A 24,579-nucleotide genomic window follows, 5' to 3' on the forward strand; every position below is an offset into this window, starting at 1 on the left:
TGTGAAGCAAAAATCCACTGCTAGAAGCGTTTGGAGCTCACTTCCTGTTGAAGGCTGGCGGGCGGGTAGCTTCTCTGCCTGGTTGTCTGTGATTACTCCACGTCTATCCTGCGCTCAGACCCACCCATCCACCGGCACTGTTGACCATCCTCAAGGATGGCAGGTTCTTAACACAACTCATCACATCCCCACCTAGGGGACGGCACCTCGGGGACAGCACCTCTAACCTGGGTCATCCGTGAGTCCTCTGCTCTTAAAAGCCAGGCTACTTCTCACTCAGAGCCTCCTAACTGTGTCCTCAGACAAAGTCTTGACTGTTTCTGATTTATTTTCTATGACCTAAAAACAACAACAACAACCATCACCCACCCTAAGTCTAAAGATGCAGCTTTCCCCCAGAAGCTGGGGCCCTTCCTCTTCCTGGTGCTCACAGCTCTGGGATCACTTCCTTCACCATGTATCAGCGTAACCTGGGCTGTAACCTGGGTTCTACCCAGGGCTCTCCTGGCTCGGGGTGGCTGCTCGGGCCCCACGTGCTACAGGCTGTGCACAGGACAGACTCACTATGCCCTAGCAGTGTGGAGCGTGGTCCACTGTAGGCCCCCGCTATGTGACCTGTCAGAGGCCCTCAGCCCGCTTTTGGTCTCGTTAAGATTCTCTAAAGAGGCATTTATTTTCCTTTCTTACCCTTATTGGTAGCTTTCGGGGACTGCTTTCTACCTTTCACCATGTGGATCCCATGTGTTGGACGCAGGTCGTCGGTCTTGGTCGAAAGTGCCTTTACCCACACAGCCATCTTGGTCATCCCCATCAAGATTCTCCCGGACAGCCTACTCTAACCTCGCAACACCCAGATGGTACTCTGTCTCCGCACTGATGTACCCGGAGGATGTTTCTAGGTCACGTGGCTTGAGACCAGAAGTGACAAGCTGGGGCTTTGGGCCTCGAGGGTTGGGAGATCGTACTTCAGCGTAACTACTACAGCCCGTCTGGGACTTGCTGGCCGGGATGCTCCATCCCCAGCTTGGCATCGCTCACCAGGACAACTCGCTTGCTAAGTCCACTAACATTTACCCGGGACCGCAGGGGTGTAGACATGCTCACACCTCTGTGCTCTGGTACCGTTATGTTCCCTGGTTTAAAACCATTTTCTCCGAGTGTGCGTGTGCGTGCAGGGGTCAGGGCACAACTCGAGGCAGCTGGTTCAATCCTTCCGCCATGTTGGCTCTGGGGGCTAAACTCGGGTTGTCAGGGTCGGTAGCAAGCGCCTTTATCTGCGGTGCCGCCTTGCTGGTCCTGTTCTCTCGACTTCATAGTTTAGTGCTAAGACATCAAACCACTTTCTCAAGGTTGCAGAGCTACTAAGTGTGTGAGGAGGATTTGAACCCACGCCGTCTGATCTAGAATGAGCAATCAAGTTCTCTACTATGCTGCCAAGTTCAGAGGGTCTCCCCGGTGCTTAAAAACCGAGGCCACTAAAAAAGTACCTTTGTGGAACACAGGCCTGTATGCACATTTTTAACGAGGTTGTCTAAGGCAGAGACAGAGACGCGGGGAGATCAGAGGTGAACAGCTTCTGGGAACTGACACCTGAACCATCTCCTCGAGGACTGACCCACCTTGCTCAGATCTCTGACGCTGACTGGTCCTGGGCTGCTCTTCAACTCCCAACTCCCAGTCTCTCAATCAGTGAGAGATTTTTTGTTTTGTTTTTTTGGTAACCCGTTTTACTACAACAATACGTGAGAAATAAGGACACATACAAGACTTGGCCTAAATACAAAGCAGACCACAGGCTGAAGAGATAAAATGGTCTCCAGCTTCTATGGCTGGCCTTGGAGCTCCCACTATGTCAGGTGGTTTAATTTACAGTGTCTGCACTCTACAGGGCTCTGCACTCGGATAGCTTACATTCTAATCTAGGGACTCTCTCTTAGAAGCTGTGCAGCCTTGGGCAAATGAATGACCCTCTCTGAGCCTCAGATGCTGAAGCTGAGACAGCAAAGACTCTGCTTCCTAGGTGCCTGTAAGGGCTAAACAAGTCATACGCGCTGCCACTCAGGACAGGGCAAGAAAAGTACTGCGGAATGGAGGCTCTGAAGAGGGAGTACAGCGTGATCTTAGTTCACGCCCTCATGGAGGAACTGGATGGCTCTCTGCAGAACTGGTTTCTGCCTTGATTTGCCTCCCCGCCTGCTTCCTTACCCGTTGGCCCCGATGGCCCTACAGTCCTTCTCACTGCTCAGGCTAACACAGTGATGACGGACACACTCTTCATATGTGCATGTGTTCACTGGTCTTTTTTGAGGAGGCACACACAACCCCTTGCAGACGAGGCAACTGAAGCTAGGTGGTAGAGCCATTGGCCCGAGGTCCCAGAGCTGCCAGCTACTGCTGACGCGGGCTGGCCGGCCTGACGCGGGCCTCCACACTGCCTCCTGGTAAAGTACAGGACGCCGTCAGCACTCAAAGCTCAGTAACCTCACCTCACCCTTCTAGGTCTGTCCCGGGGGAGCTGAGGGAGGAGGAAAAGCTGGGAGCCAACATTTCCCAAAATGTCCCTTCTTAGACCCAAAGAAAATCAAACCTACCCTTCCTTTTCTTCCTCTCTCCCTTCTTTTCTTCCTCCCCCACTTCCTCCCCCACTCCTTCCTCTCCTGGGTCTTAAGCTCAGCCATGGCTTGCTCAGCAAGTGTTCTACCACTAGCCCATCAAAACACATCTTCACTCCTCTGCCTGGTGTCACATCCAGGCTGAAGCACCTCGTTTCCTCCTCAAACCTCAAAGTACACACCCTGGAGCAGCTGCTGCTCCGCCCTCACTTCCCCAGCCTCCGAGGGCCTTCCTAAGGCGTGTGATTCCAGGACTGCCAGGCAGGAGCTGAAGCCCTCATTCTCCCTTCCTCTCTCCCTTTTTCTTTTTGCTTGAGGTACGGTCTGACTATGTTGCTCAGGATGGTCTTGAACTTGTGATCCTTCTGCCTTCTGAAGCCGAGATTGCAGGTCTGTGCACTGAGTCTTAGAGCATCAAGTCTAAGGGGTGAGAGCCTTGACTGGCAGCCATCTGCCTTTAATTTGGAAGCTCCAGCCTCCCTTTCCCGTCTTTAAATGATGGCTTACTCTGAGTCCTCTTACGCTACCACTAAACTCACGGGCGATGGGCAGACCTCAGAGGCTGTCTGAGCAGTTCCTGCCTGCACTGGGCATTTCAGATTCAAGATGGACAGAGGAGGTATCCGATTAACCGACTCCTGGGTACAGGTACAGTGAGGGACAGCTGGGGGTTGGGTGTTGGCGGGACAAGAGTACGATGACAGCCAGACCTAAAGCAAGCACTCCTGACTTCCTCAGAGCAGCCCCGACCCTGTTCTGTAGCTCCACTTTTTAAAACCAATTCAACCTGTTGGTCGGATGTAGAAAACCTGTCAGGGTATGAGGATGCCTTTCCTGTTGCCAAAGCACCAGGGGAGGCAAGCTTCTGAGAGGCTTTACAGATGAGCACATCTTCTCTAGGTCCCTCCACAAAGCCTGTTCTATGTAAACTGTCTGCAAGAGGCAAGAGACCGGAGAGGGCATGCGTGCTTGCGGCCTGCGCTTTGCAAAGGTTCAGATCTGATCTTGTCCACACGCAAACCTCTCATGGACGGCAAACATCAGTCTTGGAGGGACGAAGGCTGATGGGGACAGGAGGGCAAACAAGTCAGAAGCGGATCTGGGAGAGCCGCTGTGACAAGCTGATTCTGTATCTGCTGTTACAGAAGAGGACTTCATGCACATTAGGACCCAAGCCAAATTCTGTGGTTTGCTAAACCATGAAGTGAAAACAGGAAATTAGTAACAGAAATTTGTGCTGCGCAGGGCATCACACACATATCCCTGCTGAAGGCATGCTGGCTTTAAAAGCCCAGCTCATGCTTGCATGGTTGTATACTGCTGCAGCTATACTGATGAGGGGTAGCCACAGTCAAGGCAGTGACCAGGCAGAGTGGATTACTGCCAGTTCCAAAGCGCAGGGGATGCAGGCCCGTCATTACAGAACAGAAACCATTTCAACTAAAATGGAATCTTGGGCACACAATTAGTTGGATTTAACACCTCAACTTGTGAACATCCAAGATGGTGGTCATGGCTGGATCTCACCTTCATTTTCAGTTCAGGAGTATCCAGAATCAAGGCATGTTGGAAGATTATACTAACTCTGAGTGGGCTAATAGGCAAATTGGCAGAGTATACCTTTATTTTTATTTAATTTTTTTCCCACTGAACATAGAGAAATGGAGCCGGCCTCACCCACTACTGCCGTCCACATACTGGAAGGCGTTCCACATGCTACCAGAGAACCGCAGTAACCACCCGCTTACGGGTGCAGCCGCTGGTGTAGAAGTGGCATAGCCTTATGGGTGTAACCATGCCCTCTGAGTGTCACCTTTAATCCTAGCACGCGGAGGGCAGATGCAGGTCTATCTCTGTGAATGCAAGGCTAGCCTAGACTACACAGCAAACTCCAGGCCATCAGAGATATACAGCAAAACCCTGCCTCAAGAAAAAAAAAACCAATACGTATATTAGCAATGATAAAGGTATTAATTAATCTGTGATCACCACCAGCTTGACAAGTGCCATTTTTGTGAAAAATGACATATCCCGTCAGCATCAGGAGGGGCGGGGACGCTCCCTTAACATCATTTAATTAAGGCATCAAAGTGGAACAATATGCAAAGTCTTAATAAAGAAGAGAAGGTAGTTTTGGCTTTTAGAAGGAGAAAAAGGCAATGGATAGAAGAGTTTGTTAGGCGAATCAACATATGGGTAAATGTTTTAAAAATCTACAAAATATATTAAAATCACAGACACAGACTGTGAGTGGGAGCTCACACTGTAAACCTACAAGGCAGACAGGTACAGGAGGACCCGCGGGACTTCGAGGTCTGCCTGCTTATACATAAGCTAGGGCTACAGAGTGAGACCTATCTCAAAGAACAGTAAAGAAGGCAAAGGTTTAAACAGACACTGTAATGGAGAGGTACTGAAAATCCGCTAGCTCTGGAAGGCTGTTAGAAAGGTGAGTGTCTCAAACACTGGCAGTATCCTATGCAGGCCACGGGTGTGGATTGACACGAAGTCTCGCCTCCTGTCATGGGGAGTGTGCGAGGGGACGGCCACTGTGGAAAGCAGTTTGGCAGCCACTCACGGTGGTGCTGGTACAACCTTCCCATGTGACCCAGTGAGTGACCCTTTTCATCCTGAACTGAGAATACATCCACAGACATGTTCATTCAAAGCCCAAACTCATAGAAACCAAGATGTCCTCAGCAGGTAAACTGTGGGACATCCCTTTGATGGAATAGTTTGTTTTAAAATGAATGAATATGTGAGTGTGTGTCTGTGTGTGTGTATAAGTGTATGTGCGTGAGGAGTGGAGTGTGTGTGAGAGCATGTGTATTGAGTGTGTGTGTCTGTGTGACTGTATAAGTATATGTTTGTGCAAGTGTGTGTGTAAGAGTGTGTGTATGAGTGTGTGTATAAGTGTGAGTGTGTGTCTGTGTGTGTATAAGTATATGTTTGTGCAACTGTGTGTAAGAGTGTGTGTATGAGTGTGTCTGTGTGAGTATATAAGTGTATGTTTGTGCAAGTGTGTGTGTGTGTGTAAGAGTGTATATGAGTGTGTGTATAAGTGTGTGTGTGAGTGTGTGTATGGAGTGTGTGTGTGCACGTGTCTGAGTGACCATAGAGGTCAGAGGCTGGAGGCTCAGTCACTCTGTACCTCACTTTCTGAGACAGTCTCTTGGGAACCTGGAACTCACTGGTTGGCTAGACTGGCTGGCAGCAAGTTCTGAGGAGCAGAGTGTTCCCAGCTCCACAGGGCTGGAGCCACAGGCGCACATGAGCACACCCAGCGTTCACTTGGTAGAGACCCTTATGCCTGTTAGTGTGAAGCTGACTGCCGTGCTCCAGGAGGGCAGACTCAGCCGTGCTCCAGGAGGGCAGACTCAGCCGTGCTCCAGGAGGGCAGACTCAGCCGTGCTCCAGGAGGGCAGACTCAGCCGTGCTCCAGGAGGGCAGACTCAGCCGTGCTCCAGGAGGGCAGGCTCAGCCTCCAAAGCCACACCCTCAGGAAGCATCAGCAAGCCACACATGGTGGGTGCTCTCTGGAAGAAAGGAGGAAGTCAGTCACCAACACACTGCCTGGGCAGAGCTCACAGCCTCCGAAGCACTCCCACTACATAGCCTCGCTGCCTTGCTTATTCTAAATTCACCAACGCTCACAAGGGTGGGGGTGGGGGGGGGGCGCTGAGATGACAGCTCCATTCTAGCCTAAGGTAGCTGTTTAGAAGGGAAGCCAGGAGCTGTGGGGTCACAGGCAGAGTCCAGGCAGACTCCCAAATCTCTAATTTTTCCTTCCACGTGCAGTCTGTTACCTGGTGCTGGGACAGCAGATAGTTATGAGGGCCCCACAGATTTTAAACTGAGCCACATAGCAACAGTTCTATTTTGCTGTCCAAAAGAGTCTCACAAGTGACATGCTTATTCCAGGGCAGCCTGGGCTACATAGACAAACCCTGACTCCAAAACACCCCAAAACCCAACCCAATCCAACCAAACCAAACATAAAACAAAACAAAAAAATGAATTCCAGTATTAAAAGGAAAGAAATGACTTCTGGGGCTGGGGATCTGGGTTCAGGCGCAAGTCTGTAATCCCACCCCCCGGCAGGTAAGAGTATAGAGAATCAAACGCTTGGGTCATCCTCTGCTACACGGTAAGTTAAGAGCCCAGCCTGGGCTACAGGAGACTCTGTCTCAGATGGGGGTGGGGTAGGGTGATTCCTAACCTGTTCTTCTAACACTCTGACTTTCCAAACTCCCTCTCTCAGTAAATGGGAATTGGGAGCTGTCCCCAGTGTCTTTACCTGACACTTTCAATCCAGCCACCTGTAGACACCTCTTTCAAAGTAAGACCGCAATCCAACGGTTTCTCTCTTACTCCTTTACTGTGTATTCCAAACCATCAACTTTCCTTTTTTGGACCACTGCAAGAGCACCCCCAACATGCCCTATTAAATGAGCCTTCTGTTGGTTCCCACCGCAGGGGCATTCACCAGTTCCCACCGCAGGAGCACCCATCAGTTCCCACTACAGGAACACCCATCAGTTCCCACTGCAGGAGTACCCATCTCTCTTTCTGTTGTCAGCCCACCAGCCATTTGGGTACCACAGCTCTGCTGCTGGCTCCTCAAGTTTTTGGCTTATTTCTGCCTCGGGGCCTTTGAGCTTGCTTGTCTGCTGTTACAGAAATAAACCTTAAATATATACACCAGGCTCATCCCTAACTTCTCTGTTCAAATTTCACCTTTTCAGCCACAAGTTTCTTGCCACTCTGACTAAAACAAGAACCCTGGCCGCCCTCTCTTCTCTACTTGAAGGTTTCAATTGTCTCGGGTTTATTTTGACAGTTCTCTATCCCCAATACCTAAAAGAGTGCTTTGCACACAGCAGACACCGACCAAAGACTTATAGAATGGATGGATGGATGGATGAGCGAATGAATGGACAACCATGCCTTCCAGATCTCCCAGTAGGTCAGAAGGAGAAAACCCTTGCTGAGCCGGGCCTCTCCCCCCCCGGGGGGGGGGGGGGGGGGGCAGGGGTGTGGAGGGGAGCACTCTCCTACTGCCTCACCTCTGTCTGGATCCAGTCAGTTATTCCCACAAGAAACCACCCCTGAGCTGGGGAGCAGGGAGGCACCAGGGCAACAGGTTCTAGTTGCTAGGACAGTGCAAGTCCCAGACCGCCGGCACAGACTTCTACAGAGTGTGGATTCTTAAATTTAGCCTTCTGATGTCTCACAAACAGATAAGGTCAGGTATCATTTAGGGCCAAATTGTCTACTTAGTCTAGGTAAGTTCTGATTCAGTAACAGAAGCTCATTTGACTGGAGGTGCTTTCCGAGGAACGGGGCTAAACTTTACGTGATTATCTCTCTAGTCCCCCACATCCCAACTCCTGATGTCGATTTCTGACACACATAAAAGTCGACACAGTAATACTAAAACTTCCAGAGACCCGACAATTTCCAATAGCCAGCTAGCGACCAGTCCTTCCCACTCTCCTAAACAGTTCACAAAGCCGTTTTCTTTGAAACAAGTCTATACAGAACAGTCCCTGGCTGTTTCCACTGGGTCCTAACACCCTTTAAAAACTGTTTGTTCTATGTGTGCACGCTCACACCCACAAGCATGCCATGGTGTTCGCATGGTGGTCAGAGGACACCTTGGAAGAGAGTTAGTTCTCTCCTACCGTATGGGTCCTGGCAATCAAACTTGGGTCATCAGGCTCTTTACCAGCTGAGCCATCTTGCCTAGAGTCTGGTGTCTCCTCAACCTACTACCCAAAAGCAAACAACCCCAGAAGTCAGGCGTTACTATCCATTGCCTCACCAGAACGATGACTAAACACAGAAACGGTTAAGTTCCTCGATGTCTGACCTGTTAGCATGCTTAGAGGGCCCTGTGGGAGGAGGAAGCAGCCACAGAATGTGTTCTCCTTGCTTTCAGGTGACGCAGAATTTCAGAGTTCCCTCAGTGCAGGAAGCAGTGACTGACTGACTTCCTTCTAAAGACAGGAGGGGGTTCAGGATCCACTCAGTGCAGTCAGCAATGGCTGACTACCATCCAAAGATGAGAGGGAGAATTCAGATGTCGGAAGATCAAAGGAATCAGCATCTGCTCTCAAGGAAATCACAGGGAGGAGTAGACACATAAGGCAGAATGTGTCCTAAGAAAGATAAAAACAACCCAGAAAGCACCAGCCTTCTGAAGTCCACCCGCAGGGGCCTGCCATTTCACCTTTGGCTGATTACGACTGTACAGCCAATACCAGGATTCGGGTGACCTACAGGACAGACTGTGGGGCACAGTTCTCTGCGACTCACATTCCAGCTTCCAGTGGGAGGGGAGCCACGGGCTGAGAAAACAACAGGGCTAAGTCGGTGCCAGGGGAGGGTGACAGTGCACTCTATCCTCAGAGGATCTGTGGCGGCTTCAGAGCGAGGCTGGGAACAAGGAAGGGTGTACTGGAAGGGTGTGCTGGGGAGACCCAGCCAGATCAGGTCTGAAGGCCTTCCAAGGGCTCTCCCCTTACTCTCGAAAGACAGAGAGACTCTTGGGTCTCTAGCATCCAAATCCATCAGATGTGCCCAGAGCACAGTTCTCAGGACAAACCAGAGGTTTGGGGTGCCTCTCCTACAGGGACTGGGAGTAGGAGTCTCAGAATTCAAAAGCCACGGCCATTGCAAGAGCTGGGCGGGAAGCAGAGGCACACATGGTTAGTTTGTCAAGATCCGTGAGGTGAGGACTCTTACTGACAGGGACAAGGGGGGAGGGGGGGGGGAGTGAATGCTTCGAGAAAGAGTGGGGACTAACCAACGAACAGCAATTTCTCCTTGGAAATGAATTCTTGATGAAGGCTAGGCAGGAGCTGGGCAGGGCTGTGGACCACTTAGTGGGCCAGTGTACAGGTGTGTGAAGGGTGGGAGGGTGGGGCCATGTGCTAGGGGCAGAAGCGGCTCATTTCTCAGAAGCTAGGCAAATGACAAGGTCACTAGGAGTACTAATTAGAGGTTTCAGAGAACAGGATGTGGCCAAGGATGGCAAAAGTTAGGGGAGGAACTAGACCACAGGCTGACAACAGGTTTCCTACAGCACAGGGACGCATAGATTCCTTGGGCATATGTACCAGGAACGGATGGAGGGTGACGCCAGTGACATCACTGAGTGAGAGCCAAGCACAGACACGGGAGCTGGGACTATAGCTTAGTGGTACAGTGTGGCTAAGCGGGACAGCTGTGAGGGTTAATTGGGTTCAGGATTGCTACCCCAGAACACTGCAAGCTGAGAACATGAAAACCAAGGTCTCTCTTATCTTCTCTGCAGCAGCCCTAAGATCCTCATGTGCCCTCCCATGCCCGGTGGGGGGAGGGAGGAACATCCTTATTTTAATGATACAGGTCTTGGGTAAGATCCTGAACACTTGGGGCTTGTTGTTACCCCACCCCCGTTTACTGCATTTTTTTGGGTGGGGGGCCTTATATTTTCCATTTTCACCAAGCCTAGGATAAACATTTATGGGTTTAATCATCAGGTCTTCACATCCTTAACTGAAAGTTTCCCATCGGGTGAGTTATACTAAATAAACTCAGATGCTTTTCTCCTGTTATTCTGTCTTTTGTGACAGGAGCCTCAGGTAGGGATTTTTAAAAAAGGTAGTTATATGTCCTTCCCACACAAGGTGCAAGGGGTCTTGGGGAATAAGAGGTCAAGGGTCACGAAGAGGATGAGAAAAGTCACTAAGTCATGGGACGAAGAGGAGGAGAAACCCTTGAGGGTGATTAGATGAATGAATGTTGAATCTAAGAATTCCTGGAAAGCAAGAAGCAAGGGCCTGAGGAGAATTTGGAAAACGAGGAAGTCAGGGTATGACAATGGAGTGGGTGGGTTTTCTGGGATGGTTGGTTCAAATGTATGAATTCCAGATTCCTTTATTAAAAGCAACACTCAGGAAAAGGCAGGGAGGGAGTGGTGACAGAAAGAGCTAATACCTCAGGGTTGTGAGAGGTCAAGTTAATCTATATAAATAAAGCTTGGCATACAGTAGTTTCTGGGGCAGGGGGATCATTACTAAGGAGCTATGAAACGTCCAAGTGAGAGATGAGAAGCATTCAACAGAGATGGGCACAGGAATCCCAAGATGGCAGCAGTAGTGACTGGTAAGGGCCATGTGCTTGTGGTCTGTGGTGTCCCCAGCACCCAGTACAGTTAGACCTTCATTAAAATCAACTGCTCTACCTTAAAGGGTTCCTGTGGACCAGCAAGGGTCCTGAATGTTCCGCACGTGTTACCTCAGACATTTTACCACCCTCCCTTGGCAGAGTGGAGACTAAGGGGTCAAAAAGGCTTCAGACGCTAGGCCAAAAGTTCCACCAGCCGAAGGGCCAAGCTCATGATGTCAACATCCCAATGGAAAACTCTGTGCTACATTGCTTTACAAACTGAGAGAGACCAATCAAGGGAGACAGTGCCCACAGTTCAGTGCCGGGTCACGGGAATGAAGAAAAACCGTTCAGTAGAGTCAAGTGGATCCTGGGGGTGAGGTTACAAGGACTACATTTCTGGGGCAGGGTACGAAAAAGTTTGCTATTTTTGTCTTGACTAAGAACTGCAGAACTTTAATAAGATCACCACAACGCAATCTCTCGTCACAGTTCTGATCAGAAACTCAAGTCCACCGTAAGGAAAGGACGTCTGCCAAAGGTTCCCCAAGCCAAACGTGATAGACTCTGAACTTGAAACCACACACTCAATCCAGAACGCAACTGAACCTTCATCTCCATTTACTCTTAAGCATTACAACGGTGGTGGTGGTGGTGGGAGGCTTAAGTTATGTATGTGCTGATTGACACTGGAGGCTGGGAGTGGGGCGGCAAAGAGGGGTGTCAGTAGGGTCAGGGAGATGACCATGGTGTTACAGGCGAAGATCACGAGTTATGTGGATGAGTGGGTGGGGAAACAGCCCCGAGTCTGGTTTGCAGTAGGCAGGAGAAGACTAAAGGGGGTTTACAGAGGGTAGTTTAGGGGTCACTAGGGACTACGGGGATGTTGGAAGCCGTGTGATGATTGTATCTGAACTGAGACTGATGGGTCCGGAAGCAGGGCTGGGGTTAGCACACTCAATGAATCAGGGGTCGCCTGGTGAGGTCTGGGGTCAGGGGGATGAGGTGTGTGTATATGGGGGTCAAGGAGGAGGAGGCGGGCGCGAACACGGGGTGGGGTTTGGGAGTCCTTGGGGGAGGAGTCTTAGGGCGGGATAGAGGGGCAGGGACCCTGGGTGGGGGTGGGGTCAGGCCGCCGTCCAGAGAGGCCCAGCCGCCAGGCCAGGGACGGAGGAGGGTGGGCACGACGGGCTCGGGACCTTCCCGGGGCCCCGCGTCCGCCCGGCCTCCCGCCTCGGGGCACGGTGGACCCACTCTTCCCGCGGCCACCAACCTGACAGCCCCCGAGGGCGACTCCGCCGACAGACCGCCATGCACCGGGCCCTGCCACCAGCGCCGGCCCCGCAACCCGCCTGCGCCATAGCCCGCCCGCCCGCGCGCGGCTTGCCTCGCGCGATATCCAGGTTCCAGGGCGGCCGCACTTCCCTCTCGCTCCCGGCGCGGCCTCCGCCGGGGCCCCGGAACCCGGATGACCAGCGCGGGGCCACGCTCCAGCCCGCCCCCCTCCGCCGCGGCGGCCGGCCTGCTTATCCCGGTTCCCGGGCCCCGGAGCCCAGGCCGCCGAGCGTCCTCAGGCGAGCCTCGGAGCTCCGCCCCGCTCTTCTCACTGCTGGCCCCGCCGGGTGACGCGGCCTCTCCAGCCCCCGGCGCCCGGGGAGGGCGTGATGACGTCAGGACGCCGGGTGGAAGCCGCGGTCGTCATAGCAACGGGGAAATCGCTCCGCCGCGGGCTGCTCCGGAGGAAGCCGTGGCAGGTATCTCTAAGTGGTTACTGCGAAGGACGGTGACGAGGAGCCTGGAGGGGTTGGGGCTCCGGGGGACGGTCCTCCTCGCGCCTTGTGCAGCGGCTCCCCGAGGGATGACATCCCGACAGTCATCTCCCCCTGGGACTTCACCCCGAGGGACGCGCTGGGACAGAAGGTGAACCGGGGCTCAGCACCCTGAGGGCATGAGGGAATGGAGGGACTGAGGGATGGTCCTCCCTGTGGACGGTCTCCCTGAGAGATGCTCCTTCCGCAAGGACTGCACCCCGAGGGACAATCCTCCCTGCATTTTGTGGGAAGATGCCCGAGGGATGGAGTGGAGGGGACAGCATTATGAAGGATGGCGCCCTGACAGTCCTTCCTGCTTGACAATGCTCCCCGCAGTACTGGCCTTTGTCCCCCGTGTTGTGGGGCACAGTGCCCTGGGGATCATGAGTGTTTATAAGGGATGCGAGCCCCTCCTGTCTCTTAAGGGCCCTGAGGCCCTGAGGCTGAACTCATCTCCCAGAGGGATGCTCACCTCTGAAGGAAGGTTCCCTGACAGCGGTTGCTGGAGGAATAATCGTACAGTACTGCCTTCCCTGAGAGATGACATGCTGATGGTCGGGACCCCTGAGGGACGGGTTGTTGGGGGCTCACTCATTTCTCCATCAGCCCCCTCCAAACAAACTGCTTCCCTTGATAGAGTAGCAATCTGAAGAACAAAACCAAGTGCTCCCTTTTCTTCTCTGTTTTTCCATCTCTCTCTCTTTTTTTCTCTGTTTTTTCTCTTTTTTTCTCTGTTTCTCTCTCTCTTTTTTTTTTGACTATGTATCCCAAGGTGGCCTTGAACTTGTGATCCTCTTGTCCCGTCTTCACACCTGGCGCCCAAACTTTAAAAGTCTCCTAATCGTCTCTCTTCCAAGCAGGAAGGAATTGTGATTTAGGAGATTTTCAGAAACTAGAGAGAAAATGAGCTTCCAGCTAAAAATAAGCAGATGAAAGGGGAGGAGCCTTGGCAGGAGCCTGGGGGGCGGAGCCTGGGGGCGGAGCCTGGGGAGGAGCCTTAGCAGGAGCCTGGGGGCGGAGCCTTGGCAGGAGCCTGTTAATCCTTAGGTCTCAGAGTGGTACTGGAATTTCCCCAGTAAGAGCCATCCCTGCCAACCTCGCACAACAGGCACCGGACCTTTCCAGGGTTTTACAGCGTGGATTATTGGCTAGAAATACAGCAAGAAAGCCAGACACAGTGGTGTATAACTAATCCTCTGCACGGGGGAGGTGAAACCAGGAGGGTCAAGAGGTCAACATCGGGGTGGAAAAAGAGAACCTGTTCCCCGAGTTGTCCTCGGAACTCCAAAAGCACACAGTAGTGGGCTTACACACACACACACACACGCTCACACACAGCGTGCTTACATACACAAGCACGCTCACAAATGCACTCACATACTCAAATGAGAAAATTCAGCGTCGATTTTAGCTGCCTGGCGAGTTAAAAATACTAGAATTCAGAATGAACCTTCGTGTCTGCTCAGCTCCGCCGCCTTTTACGAGATGGACATCCATCTCTTCTTTGCAGATATGGGACTCGGTTCCACTTCCTCCCCCATCACACATTTAACAAAGACTCAGAAACCTGTCTGAAGGGATAAGTAATAAGAGAGGCATCTCAACACAGAGCCTCGGCCGACTTGCACGTTAGAGTCTAGGTAGATGAGGCTAGCCTCAAACTCACAGGACTTCCTGCCTCTCTCTCCCCAAATGCTGAGATCAAAGGTGTGTGTCACTATACCCAGCCAAAGCAATGGTTCTAAAACATTTCAGGTCCGAAGAGTTGACGAGGAAGCTCTCGTGGAGTAGAATTTTATTCTTTTGATAGTAGGAACCAGATTCAAAGCCCCGTGCATGCTAGGCCACTGAGCTACAAGTGATAAAGGTCAGAGAGGGTGGTGTCAGACGACAGCTCTCAGCTGCTGTGCAGCAGCGACCCTGGCTCTGGTTCTGTCTTACAGTTCTCGAAACGTAAGTTGTATCACACTAAATCACACTCACAGGAAGTCAGTGTATGTTCAATAGAATGCTAGTGCATTTACACTTCTAGCCACCAGTGGACCGGATCCTCTCCCTTGTTGAGAAATCTGTTTGGACAGTCAGGTAGAACTACAAAGTCACGTGTATGAACTCTGAGCGTGGTGGCTCTTGTAGAGCAAAGACAGCCACGTAGCACTGCTTGGCACACAATGGCCGTTCAGTGATCCCGGAGTGGTTCCACCTGTCTTCATTACAGTCAAGAAGAAAGCTCAGGGCTCCAGTGAGCCAACCCAAATAACTGCTCAGCTCAGGCCACTCCCCCCTTGCTCCTCAAGTCACACTAGAAGTGAGTCACCTGAGGCTGGTGTGTTGGGAACCGCTTGCCACGGCCTATAGGCAGTGTGATGATGGTAGTAGCCGACCTAACCTGTGTTTCAGAACTTTGGTGTCCAAGGCCATGTTCCATTGAAAAGAACAGTCGGAACTGCTGAGCCGTCGTCACTCCAGGCCTATGGCCTAGGAGCACAAAACTATAAATATCCACCCAACCCCCCACACTCTTTTTTTTTTTTTTTTTTTTTAAGACCAGTTTCTATTCTATATCTTTGGCTGGCCCGACACTATGTAGATCAGGCTGGTCTCAAACTTAAAAGAGATCCTCCTGCCTCTGCTTCCTGAATACTGCTATTAAAGACCTTGGCTGCCATGCTCAGCAAGGGGAAGTTCCTGATGTTGCCTTTAAAGACAGACAGGAACAGGAATTTCCAGATATTAAATCATCAGGAATAAGGTGAGGTGTGGGAGGAGGGAGCCAGTCTTGTCCGGCAGTGAGGAGACACTTGAGTGTTTAAGATCCCTACCCCTCCTGCCCCCCTACTAGCTATGGGACAAGCCATTGAGGTAGAGGAGAAGCATGCTAGACCTCAGTGTTTCATTTAGTATTTTAATAATATAAAAAAGACAATACAAAATCCAAACATTCCTTTTTACAAGTTCAGATACATAATTTTTTTTTCCCCAAGTGCAAAATACTCTGTGTACCACATTGCTGCTATCTATTGTCGACTGAGATGCTTGCCAGATGGGGGCAGTGGAAGGCAGATATAAATACAGTATTTGGAGATTTTCTTTCCAATTAAAAAAAAAAAAAAAAAAAAAAAGCCGTCCACATGATAGTTATCCTCTGAAATTTCGACTCACACAGAACAAGGTGTTGAGCTCGTCCAAACGGCTACCATTGTTTTGTCTTGGTAAGCCGATCGCAGGACGTGGGCTTCTAATCCTTCCAGTTCTCAAAGGATTCCTAGTCCAAACAATGGCGGAAAGACAGAGTGTGACAGCTTTGAGACAGGTCCGATGTAAAGGTTTCCTTCGTGGTGTCTGCCAGAGAAAGGAACCAGGCGGGGTACCATGCTCTGCTTGGGGTCGGTTACATGTAGCCTCTGCTCCCCCTGCTCTGAAGCTCAGCAGCACAGCACCTCAAATGTGCTATAGCTTTTTCTTATATACTGAGATCCAACTTCCTACTCCTGTTAAGAGTCGCCTCAGACACGGCACATGGAGAACACTTCACAGATTCACAAAGACCCCTGGCAGCCAGAGCCCAGACTGTACCGCTGAACTTGAAGCAATAAACCTGTCTTCCCCACCTCCACATCCCTGGGGAAATGAGTGTATCGAGACCCAGTGGCAGTCCTCAAAGGATCACGGAAGGCATAGGGTGGGCACCTAACATCCAGGCTCTGGTTGGGTTTTCTCCTATTTCCCTCAGGCTTGGGGATTGGCTGGGCTGAGGACACAGAGATAGAAGGCTAAAGAGGCATCGAGGTGCTGCTGAGGCTTTAGGTGCCTGCCTGACGTGTCACTCGGTGCTTGGAGCACTCGTGGAAGTGGCATCCCACTCTGGGACTCAGTTCAGGGCAGGTCTTGTGCTAGGATGGATGAGGTGCCATGGTTACGTGACCTCAAATGGTTATGTGTGGGCACCACAGCCCACAGAGAAGCTTCTGGGTCAGTTCACGAAGGGTTCCTGTTCACACCATCTTCCCATCCCCCCACTTCCTTCTGGAACCTCTCACGTCCAACCTGTGCAGTCCTAGAAAGTCCCTGAGTTCTTAACTCCTCCCTCAATCCACACAGGCCCCAGAGTGAGGCTCCTCAGGACCAGGATCCCCTGTAAGTTCCACAACAGCTCTGCCTGGATTCCTCGCTGCCAACTTGGTTGACAGTAGCAAGTCGTGTTTGATCTCCGTCCATCGTGTTATCAGCCCAGTCTAGTGACCTGCTCTCTCCATTCGATGGCTCTCACGTATGGCCCCGTCAGCCATAGAATAAACGGTTAGAGTGTCCGCGCCGTGTCTGGTGAGCTGGGGAGGGAGAGCAAAGAAGCCATACCCTAGAGGCAGACGCTGGGAGGCATCTTATGGTGTGGCTTTCCAGGAGCTGGCTGTACGGCCGGCCTGGAGAGCAGACTTGGCAGTTATCCGTGCTTCTAGATGGTCAGGCTCCATTCAGGCTGTTCTGTGGCACTTTTGGGGAAGCACGGAGATCCCCACTAAATGTGCATTCATTGTATGAAGCCATTCAACAGCTTTGTAATACATCTCTGACCTCCACTTCACCCCCACCGTGTTGACTAACACATCCAGGAAGCTAGCTTTGTCTGCTGTTGGCTGGTGTGTGTGGGGATCAGACTATTCGGTAGTCAAATCTCTTGGCAGTTACCTAGAGTGGGACCTGAGGAGTCGTGGGTGGCTGTCCAGGACTACGGCCTGGGGGGAACGAGAAGGGACAATTGGAGACTTTACAGGCAGCAACTGGGTTACGGGTGGAGCATAGGCAGAGCCTGGGCCTGGGCACAGACTCCATTCTTCCTTTTGAAAAACAGTAGTTGAAACAGGCTTGAAGTCAGCTCCAAGGGGCAGGTGGCCAGTGTCAGGCTCATGTCTGGTTCTTGTCCTTTGCGAGCTTCATACATGGATAACAGTCCAATTCTAGGCTGCTCCAGCCTTCTCTGGAAGCCTTGGGAGCCTGCGCTGGCCATCTCTAGAGTTTATCCCGATCCCCTTCCATGTCATGTCAGGAGAGCATGAAGGCAGGAAAGACAGAGGTTGTCTCTACTTGCAGAAGATTCCTGACCAATTCCATCTGCATCTGTAACCATGACTCCACAGAGAGACACAAGGCAGGCAGGATCGGCTCAGTCAGGAAGCCTCTTCCTCCTGCCCTGTCAAGTTACCAGAGCTAGTTAGTCTCCTATGCTTTGGGCGCCTCTGAGGGATTGCCGTACGTTCTGGGTGGCTTCAGGGAGGGCAGAGGCAGATGAGGTGCTCCAGGGCTCAGGGCTCCCTGACAGTCAAACTGCTGTTCCTCCGCCCCCAACGCACTCACAAACCTTTCTGTCTTGGGCAGCTATAAATAGGTTATTCTAAGAGGAAAAAGAAACAAACAAAAAACAACCCCCCTCCCTCTAGACACATAGAAAGACTCAAAATGATTGCACTTGTCAGGCGTGGAGAGGGTGGACCGGCAGCTTGCCAAGGGCGCTCACACACTCCTCCCATGCCCACAGCCTGAGGCTAGAGGTTGCAGCTCCAGGCTGCGGGAGTGGGGTTCTCTTAGGTGGCGCCCACAAGCCGCCTGGGGCTGCAAGGGAAACACAGCGGAGGAGCAGGATTTAGGCTGGGAGGGTCAGCAGCCAGGCTTCTCTAAGGACAGCACTGGGGGGGGGGATAGGCCTCCCCCAGGGAGCCCTTGGATAGGGTGAGGGCACAGCTAGGCAGGGAGGACTGGCAAGAGAAGGGTTAGTGTTTGAGGTCGGCTTCCACTTGTTCTGTAGGAAGCTCCTTTAGGTGACACATTTTTTTCTTTCTGTTTTGGGCAATGTCTTAAAAGCTTGCTTTCTGTCCTGCAGAGCAATCTGAGAGCTTTGTATGTCCAGGGGCCCCTGCCTGCTGCTCTCCCTTACCCCGCAGGGGTTTGCCTGCCCAGCGGTATGGATCACATCACTTGTAAACCCTATGGAGTTAGCCCCAGGCAGATGACAGCCAGCTCTACAGGTGAGAACGCCAACTGTGTGGGCACCCCAGGGCTCAAACTGTGTGCCCAGCAGCCTGGCCTGGGCATAAGGCTGCTATGGCAAAGGCTTCTTTGGCAGGACTCTGGGCTGTGAAGAGTCACTATGGAGAGCACGGGGGCCAATGGGGGGGTGTTTTGGCTCCTGGCTAGCAAGGCACCACACTATGATGGTAGAGGAATAGAGGGTGTCTATTCCTTCACCTCTGGGGGGAACAGAGACAGCACTGAGTGACTTCCAGGAGAGAGACAGAAAGAAGACAAGGTAACCAGAAAGGTGGAAGGGGACAGTGGCTGGTGTGGTGAGATTTCTCCTCCAAGAGGAGAGGACAGTTTTTTGTCTGAGGTTGGGGTGCCGGCTCTAAGGGCCAGGGAGGTGGGAGCTCTGAGACCGGGGTCTGGGGCCCACAGGCACTATTTGTAAGGCCGCAGGAAGCTGGAGACTTTGGAGCGCAGTAACTTGATGAAGGACTTCGGCAGCATCTCCTTGTGCTTCTCTGTGTACTTGAAGTAGTTTTGGGGGTGGGCCAGCACCTCGAAGAAGGCCTTGATAAGCTTCTTGTCCTGCAGAAGACAGCAGGTGGCAGCTTCAGTGGCATGTGGGGGAGAGGCGTACTCAGCTGCCCCCTTCCTGTCTAAAAGAGGCTCACACTGAACAGGCCCAGAGGTGAGCCCTGGCCCCCTGTTCCTGTAGTCTGCTCCTTTAGAACCCCGCAGCTCAGTTAGTGACAGGTCTAGCCCTCTGCTGCTCAGGCCCAGCCTGTGGAGGCATCCTTGACACCCTGTCCTCTCTGTTGGCTCTACCTTCAGTATACGCCCAGTGTCTGGCCAGCTTGCTATCCCCACAGCTGCCACACAGGGTGAAGCCACTGTACTCTCTCACCTGGACTAGTCCCAGGCTGGTCTATTCCTTTCCTTTGTTTATATGATACTAAGGGTTGAACCCAGGCCCTCACACACACTAGCCTCGTATTCTTCTTTTTCCTCCTAGATTTACTTATTTTATATGCATTTCACCTGTGTGTGTGTGTGTGTGTGTGTGTGTGTGTGTGTGTGTGCTTGAGGAGGTCAGAAGTGAGTTAGATACCCTGGAACTGGAGTTATGGATGGTGATGAGCCACTGTGTGAGTGCCAGGAACTGAACCTGGCTCCTCGGCAGGAAGTAACAAATGTTCTTAGCTGCTGAGCCAAGTCTCAAGCCCCGAGGCAGTTCTAATGTTAGTCATTCTGTTGTTGCTATAATCAAGTTCTATTAGATTCTTGTCTTCTGCAATAGCGATTCTTGAATCGAGCTGTATTCTCAACATTCTTGCTACTTGAGATAGTGTCTCACTAAGTTGCTCAAACTGGCCTTAAACTTGCTTTGTAGCTCCAAATGACGTACACCATGCCATCCTCCTGCCTCAGCCTTTTGAATAACTAGGCTCAGAGGTGTGAGCCAGTAGGCCTTTGCTCAATCTCCACATTTCTTCCCTTGGCCCACTACAGATTTTCCTCCTCGCACCAGCCTCAGTGGGGTGTTTAATGAGTCTTCTTGATGTTTGGGACACCCTTTCTGTTCTCTGGTTTCCATTTCCTGAGATGAGGTCCTGTTATCTTGGGTGATCCTTGCCTTTGAGCCGCTCCTGTGGCTGGGCCCACAAGCAGGTGCTATCATGTCTGATGAAAGTTTATTCTCTTTATAATGATGACAGTAATTAGGATCCAACACCAGGGCCTTGTGCCTACAAACATTTCTCTGCCACTGAACACACTCCAGCCTGTTGCTTTCCTCACTCACTGTCAGAGTCAGGTCATGCTAGCTGCTGTGTCATTTGTGTCCTGCTTCCGTCTCCTCTTCCTCCCCTGTGGAGTGACAGCAGTCCCAGTGTCCAGATACACCACGCTACTGCCATGCTCACTGACCCGCACGATTCCTTAGTCATCCAACCACTCCTTTCAAACCTTTCCTCATAGGCCTCTCCAGCCCGCCTCTCTACGGTACCAGGCACTGTGCCCTCAAACTCCTCTCTAGGGGCTGCTGAGGTGACTCATCAGGAAAGGCCCCTACCACCGAGCCTGACAAGCTCAGTTTGATTCCCCAGACAGACAGACAGACACACACACACACACACAACCCCTGTGCCCTCAGAGACCCAACCAAACTAACAATGAATCTCCTGGCTTCTAGGTTGCACACAAAGAGTTCTAAGATAGTTGGGGCTTCCAGCCTCTTAATTCCACTCTAATCAAGACAACTGTACTGTACTGTCCTTGTTTTGAGACAGTCTCACTGTGTGGCTAGGGCTGGCCTGAAGCTGACCTAGAACTCACAGAGATCCTCCTGCCTCTGCCTCCCAAGTACTGAGGTCAAAGGTGTGCGGCACCAGCTCCAGAGTGGTTGCACTACCCTGTGAGATACACAGTGCGTTTGATTTGCTGTCTGAGATGGAGTCCAGCATGTTACCCAGGCTGTTTTCTTAACTCTTGGGCTCACGTGATCCTTCCCTTCAGCTCCTGAGTAGTCGGGACCGTATGTGTGCACCATCACACCCAGATACACGTGACTTGAAACAATGGCTCAGGGCTGGAGAGACAGCTCAGAGGTTAAGAGCATATACTGTTCTTGCAAAGGATGTGAGTTTGGGTCCCAGCACCTATATCAAGTGGCTCACACTGCCTGCAACCCCATCCCCAGGGGCATCTGACATATCTGGCATCCTAGCCTTCCCACGCACATATCTGTACAAATAGCCATAATTAAAAACAGTGAAATAAAAATAAATAGTTGGAAGGATCTCAGTGTGTATCCCTGGCTGTCCTAGAACGTCACATACAGACCAGACTGGCCTTAAATTTAGAGACCCCCCCCCTCCACCTGGGCCTCCCAAGTGTGGGGTCAAAGGTAAGCACCACCATGCCAGGCGAGACTCAGATCTCGATCCACAGACCCAGGGTTATGTTTGTTCTTCAACGTTAGAAATGTTTCTTTTCCTCTGGGCCTGTAATCGCACCCAGCACTTAGGAGCTGGACACAGGGGAACCCAGAGTTCAAGGCCAGCCTGGACTATTAAGACTCTATCTCAAAAAAGTAAACAACACATGGTTGTACAGTTTACCCTCTCTGTGTCTCATGATGGACAAGGCACAGGGTGTTTCCTGTCCTCCCCTAGGGGTGATCCTCCCCTAGGGGTGACACAGCATGCCGACACTGGTTCTGTGGGCTGGGTTCAGAGCCCAGGCCTCTCATGGGGCAAGCTCTTTACCTCTCTCATCTGGAAATCGGCAGTGAAGGAAGCGCACACCCCACAGAGCCAGGAGCAGAAAGGCATTCTGGCACTTAGCAATTCACCCTCACACTGGTGCACGCCCATTTACGTCAGCACCGCAGTGAATGTCCACTTGCCTTTAGGATCTCCTGGTGGTTCTCAGAGGCGTAGAGCCGGCCATCCCGCACTATGTCTTCCACCAGCTGCTCATAGTCCTCTGTGAAGTCAACAGGGTGGGGGCTGAGCGTGGGAACTCCGCTCTGCTGGTTCCCTCACGAGACCCGCCCACCTCTCCACCTCTCCTGCCCTTGCTCACCATCGTAGGTCACATAGGGAATCTGGAAGCCTCGAGCGCTGTTGGCCTCACTGGTCTTGAAGTTGATCCAGAGTTTCCTGGAACGGGCCGTGAAGGCAATGGGCCGCTCATAGGTCTGGCAGGTCTCGTAGGTGGTGATGGAGGATGGGGAGGCTGGTAAGGCAAGCGTCAGGTCAGGAGAGCAGTGGGGCTGTGAGGGCACTCTGATAGAGGCTCGCCCGCAAACACACAGCTAGCTGCACACCCTCCTACCACTGTCCAGTCTGCAAGGCCGACTATTGCATGATTGCATATGCATTAAAGCCAACCTTTACGAGTGAGAGCAGCAGAAAGGCTAGGGTTAGAGTTAATCAGGCAACAGCACGGGCACCCCAGCCCAGGACTGGCTTCTTCACTGCTGTCCACCCATCCTGTCCCACGTGTCCTGTGCTGGCTTCTAGCCCCCAAGGCTCCTCTTGGATCTGCTCTCATTGGTTCCCAACTCCACTGCCTCAGCTCTTTCTCTTCCCCCACCAGATTCCCACTGCCCACCCCCCAGTCAGCTCTGCAGGCACCCACAGTTCTTCCTCATGACCAGGACGTCCCCACACTCGTCCTCGGATGGCAGGAAGATCTCGGGGACCACGATGAGGATCTTGCGCTTGGGTGGGGGGTTGATGTTCCAGATGCACTCCACACCGGCCGGGTAGTTGCCCGGGTAGTTGGGAGACTCGATGTAGCCGGTGAACTCGCCTAGCTCCCCGCCACACTGCCGGTCTGCGGCCACACCCCAGTGGAGAGAGCAAGAGAGAGACGGACGGTCAGCGGGGGCCATGCTGAGCAGGCTGAAGAGCTTGAAGATGGAGGACAGGCATAGATGGTGAACCATGCTAGGCCACCGTCTGCTCTTCGGGGTTCTGGGTCCACTGTCCTCCTTGCCCTTCCAGTATCTGAAGAGATGCTACAGGCCTCACCCTGACAGCTGGCCTATGGGACCTTGGCTGCCTGCCTGCCCACCTGCTCACCAGCCCTGCTCCCCGCTAGTCTACCATCGCCCACCCTTTCTCCACGCACATGGCATCAAGATCTCTCTCCACTCCCCATAGCCTGGCCTGCCACGTACTCTTGCACTGGGCCACGCTGGTAGAGCCATCAAAGTCAGTGCTTGTATTTCCTGGGCAGCGGGTGCAGAAGTTCTGACGGAAGTCTGGCTGGTAGGAGCCCACGGCACAGCGGATACAGCGATGGATGCTGGTGTTGTAGTAGTGGCCCGGGGAGCACTGGACTACAGGCAAGAGGGAGGAGGGCAGAAGCTAAGATGGTAGGAAAGTGGGCATCTGGGCCGTGGATAGGCAGGCACATTTGTCATGAAGAACCCAGACATCAAAGACTCCCAAGTTCCTTCCAGAGTCCCTCCCTTTCCCAGCCATAGTCTAAGGCCAGGGAAGAGAGGCTTTCCAGAGTGACTGGCTACACCACCCTCCTCTTCCTGCAGGCCCTGAGCAGTGTCAGACTGATACAGGAGCTTACTAGGGGGATGGAGGGGAATGGCCAACCAGTCTGCAATGTACTCTGGACAGGGACGGGGCAGGGGGAGCGGTTAGTCACTTTGTATCCCCAGGCCTGGCCCAAAGGGCGACTCAGAGAATAAGACCATGTATAGTTAGGCAGTTGGGTCTTCCCTTTCGGGGAAAGATGGTAGGATAACTTATTCAGGCCTGTAGAGGGGCTTGGAGATTTGTGGGGGACATCTGAGGAAGGCCCTGGGGAGTAAATAACCTGCTCACCTTTGGTGTCACAGTCCTGGAAGGAGACCGCCCCTTCGTGCTTGGTAGTGAGCCCTCCACCACAGGGGAAGCACAGGGTCCGGCCGGCTTCAGGCTGATAGGTGCCGCGTGGGCATGGCTGGCAGGGCTTAAACCCATCTCCTGAATGTTGACCAGGTGAGCACTGACCTGCAACAAAGCGAGGGCCCAACTCTGACGGGGTTGGTCCTGAGTCACTACATGGGGTCACCCAGTCTTGGGGAACAGAGGCATACAAACAGGACATCAACTAGGAGTCTGGCCTGGAGCCTGGGCCTGCCCTTTGGGAAACCCCGTGCCCATGGGCATCCCGGTGCCCACCCTAGCCCTTCCTGTGTTGTCCACTCCCCTGGCACCTGCACACGTGGTGACGTTGGTGGCTCCAAGAGGCCCGTGGGCATCACTCCCAGGGCAAAGGTCGCAGGAGAGCTGCCCTTCCCTCTCCTGGAAGGTGCCCGCTGGGCATGGCACACACTGCTCCGTCTGGCCGTGGTAATACGTTCCCTGCGGGCAGCTGACTGAGGGAGAGTCGGCCGCGCTAGCCACCCCATCTCCCACCACCCAGGCCTAGCCCCTTCCCGCTCCTCCGGACATGGGAGATGTGTTAGGGAGTGAACT

General features: G+C 52.6%; 2 protein-coding genes across 5 annotated transcripts in view; both read right to left on the reverse strand.

The window, feature by feature from the left end:
- The window catches only part of Znf76 (zinc finger protein 76), a 26,587-nt gene extending 14,216 nt beyond the window's left edge, over positions 1-12,371 (reverse strand). The window contains exon 1 of one of the 3 annotated variants that reach the window (XM_028777099.1): positions 12,040-12,371. The gene's annotated coding sequence lies outside the window, so the exon portion shown is untranslated. The remainder of the gene's footprint in view (positions 1-12,039) is intronic. The other 2 variants (XM_028777100.1, XM_028777101.1) reach the window with 2 other exon arrangements.
- Positions 12,372-15,471: 3,100 nt separating this feature from the next.
- The window catches only part of Scube3 (signal peptide, CUB domain and EGF like domain containing 3), a 32,705-nt gene continuing 23,597 nt past the window's right edge, over positions 15,472-24,579 (reverse strand). Inside the window, exons 16-22 of one of the 2 annotated variants that reach the window (XM_028777028.1) lie at positions 24,318-24,479; positions 23,944-24,111; positions 23,280-23,441; positions 22,736-22,933; positions 22,178-22,330; positions 21,999-22,078; positions 15,472-19,177 (exon numbers count right to left, since the gene is read on the reverse strand). In XM_028777028.1, coding sequence (XP_028632861.1) covers positions 19,028-19,177; positions 21,999-22,078; positions 22,178-22,330; positions 22,736-22,933; positions 23,280-23,441; positions 23,944-24,111; positions 24,318-24,479 — 1,073 coding nt within the window. In that variant the 3' untranslated portion in view covers positions 15,472-19,027. The remainder of the gene's footprint in view (positions 19,178-21,998; positions 22,079-22,177; positions 22,331-22,735; positions 22,934-23,279; positions 23,442-23,943; positions 24,112-24,317; positions 24,480-24,579) is intronic. The other variant, XM_028777029.1, reaches the window with a different exon arrangement.

This window comes from Grammomys surdaster, unplaced genomic scaffold, assembly GCF_004785775.1.
Source record: "Grammomys surdaster isolate TR1022 unplaced genomic scaffold, NIH_TR_1.0 277, whole genome shotgun sequence".
NCBI lineage: Eukaryota > Metazoa > Chordata > Mammalia > Rodentia > Muridae > Grammomys > Grammomys surdaster.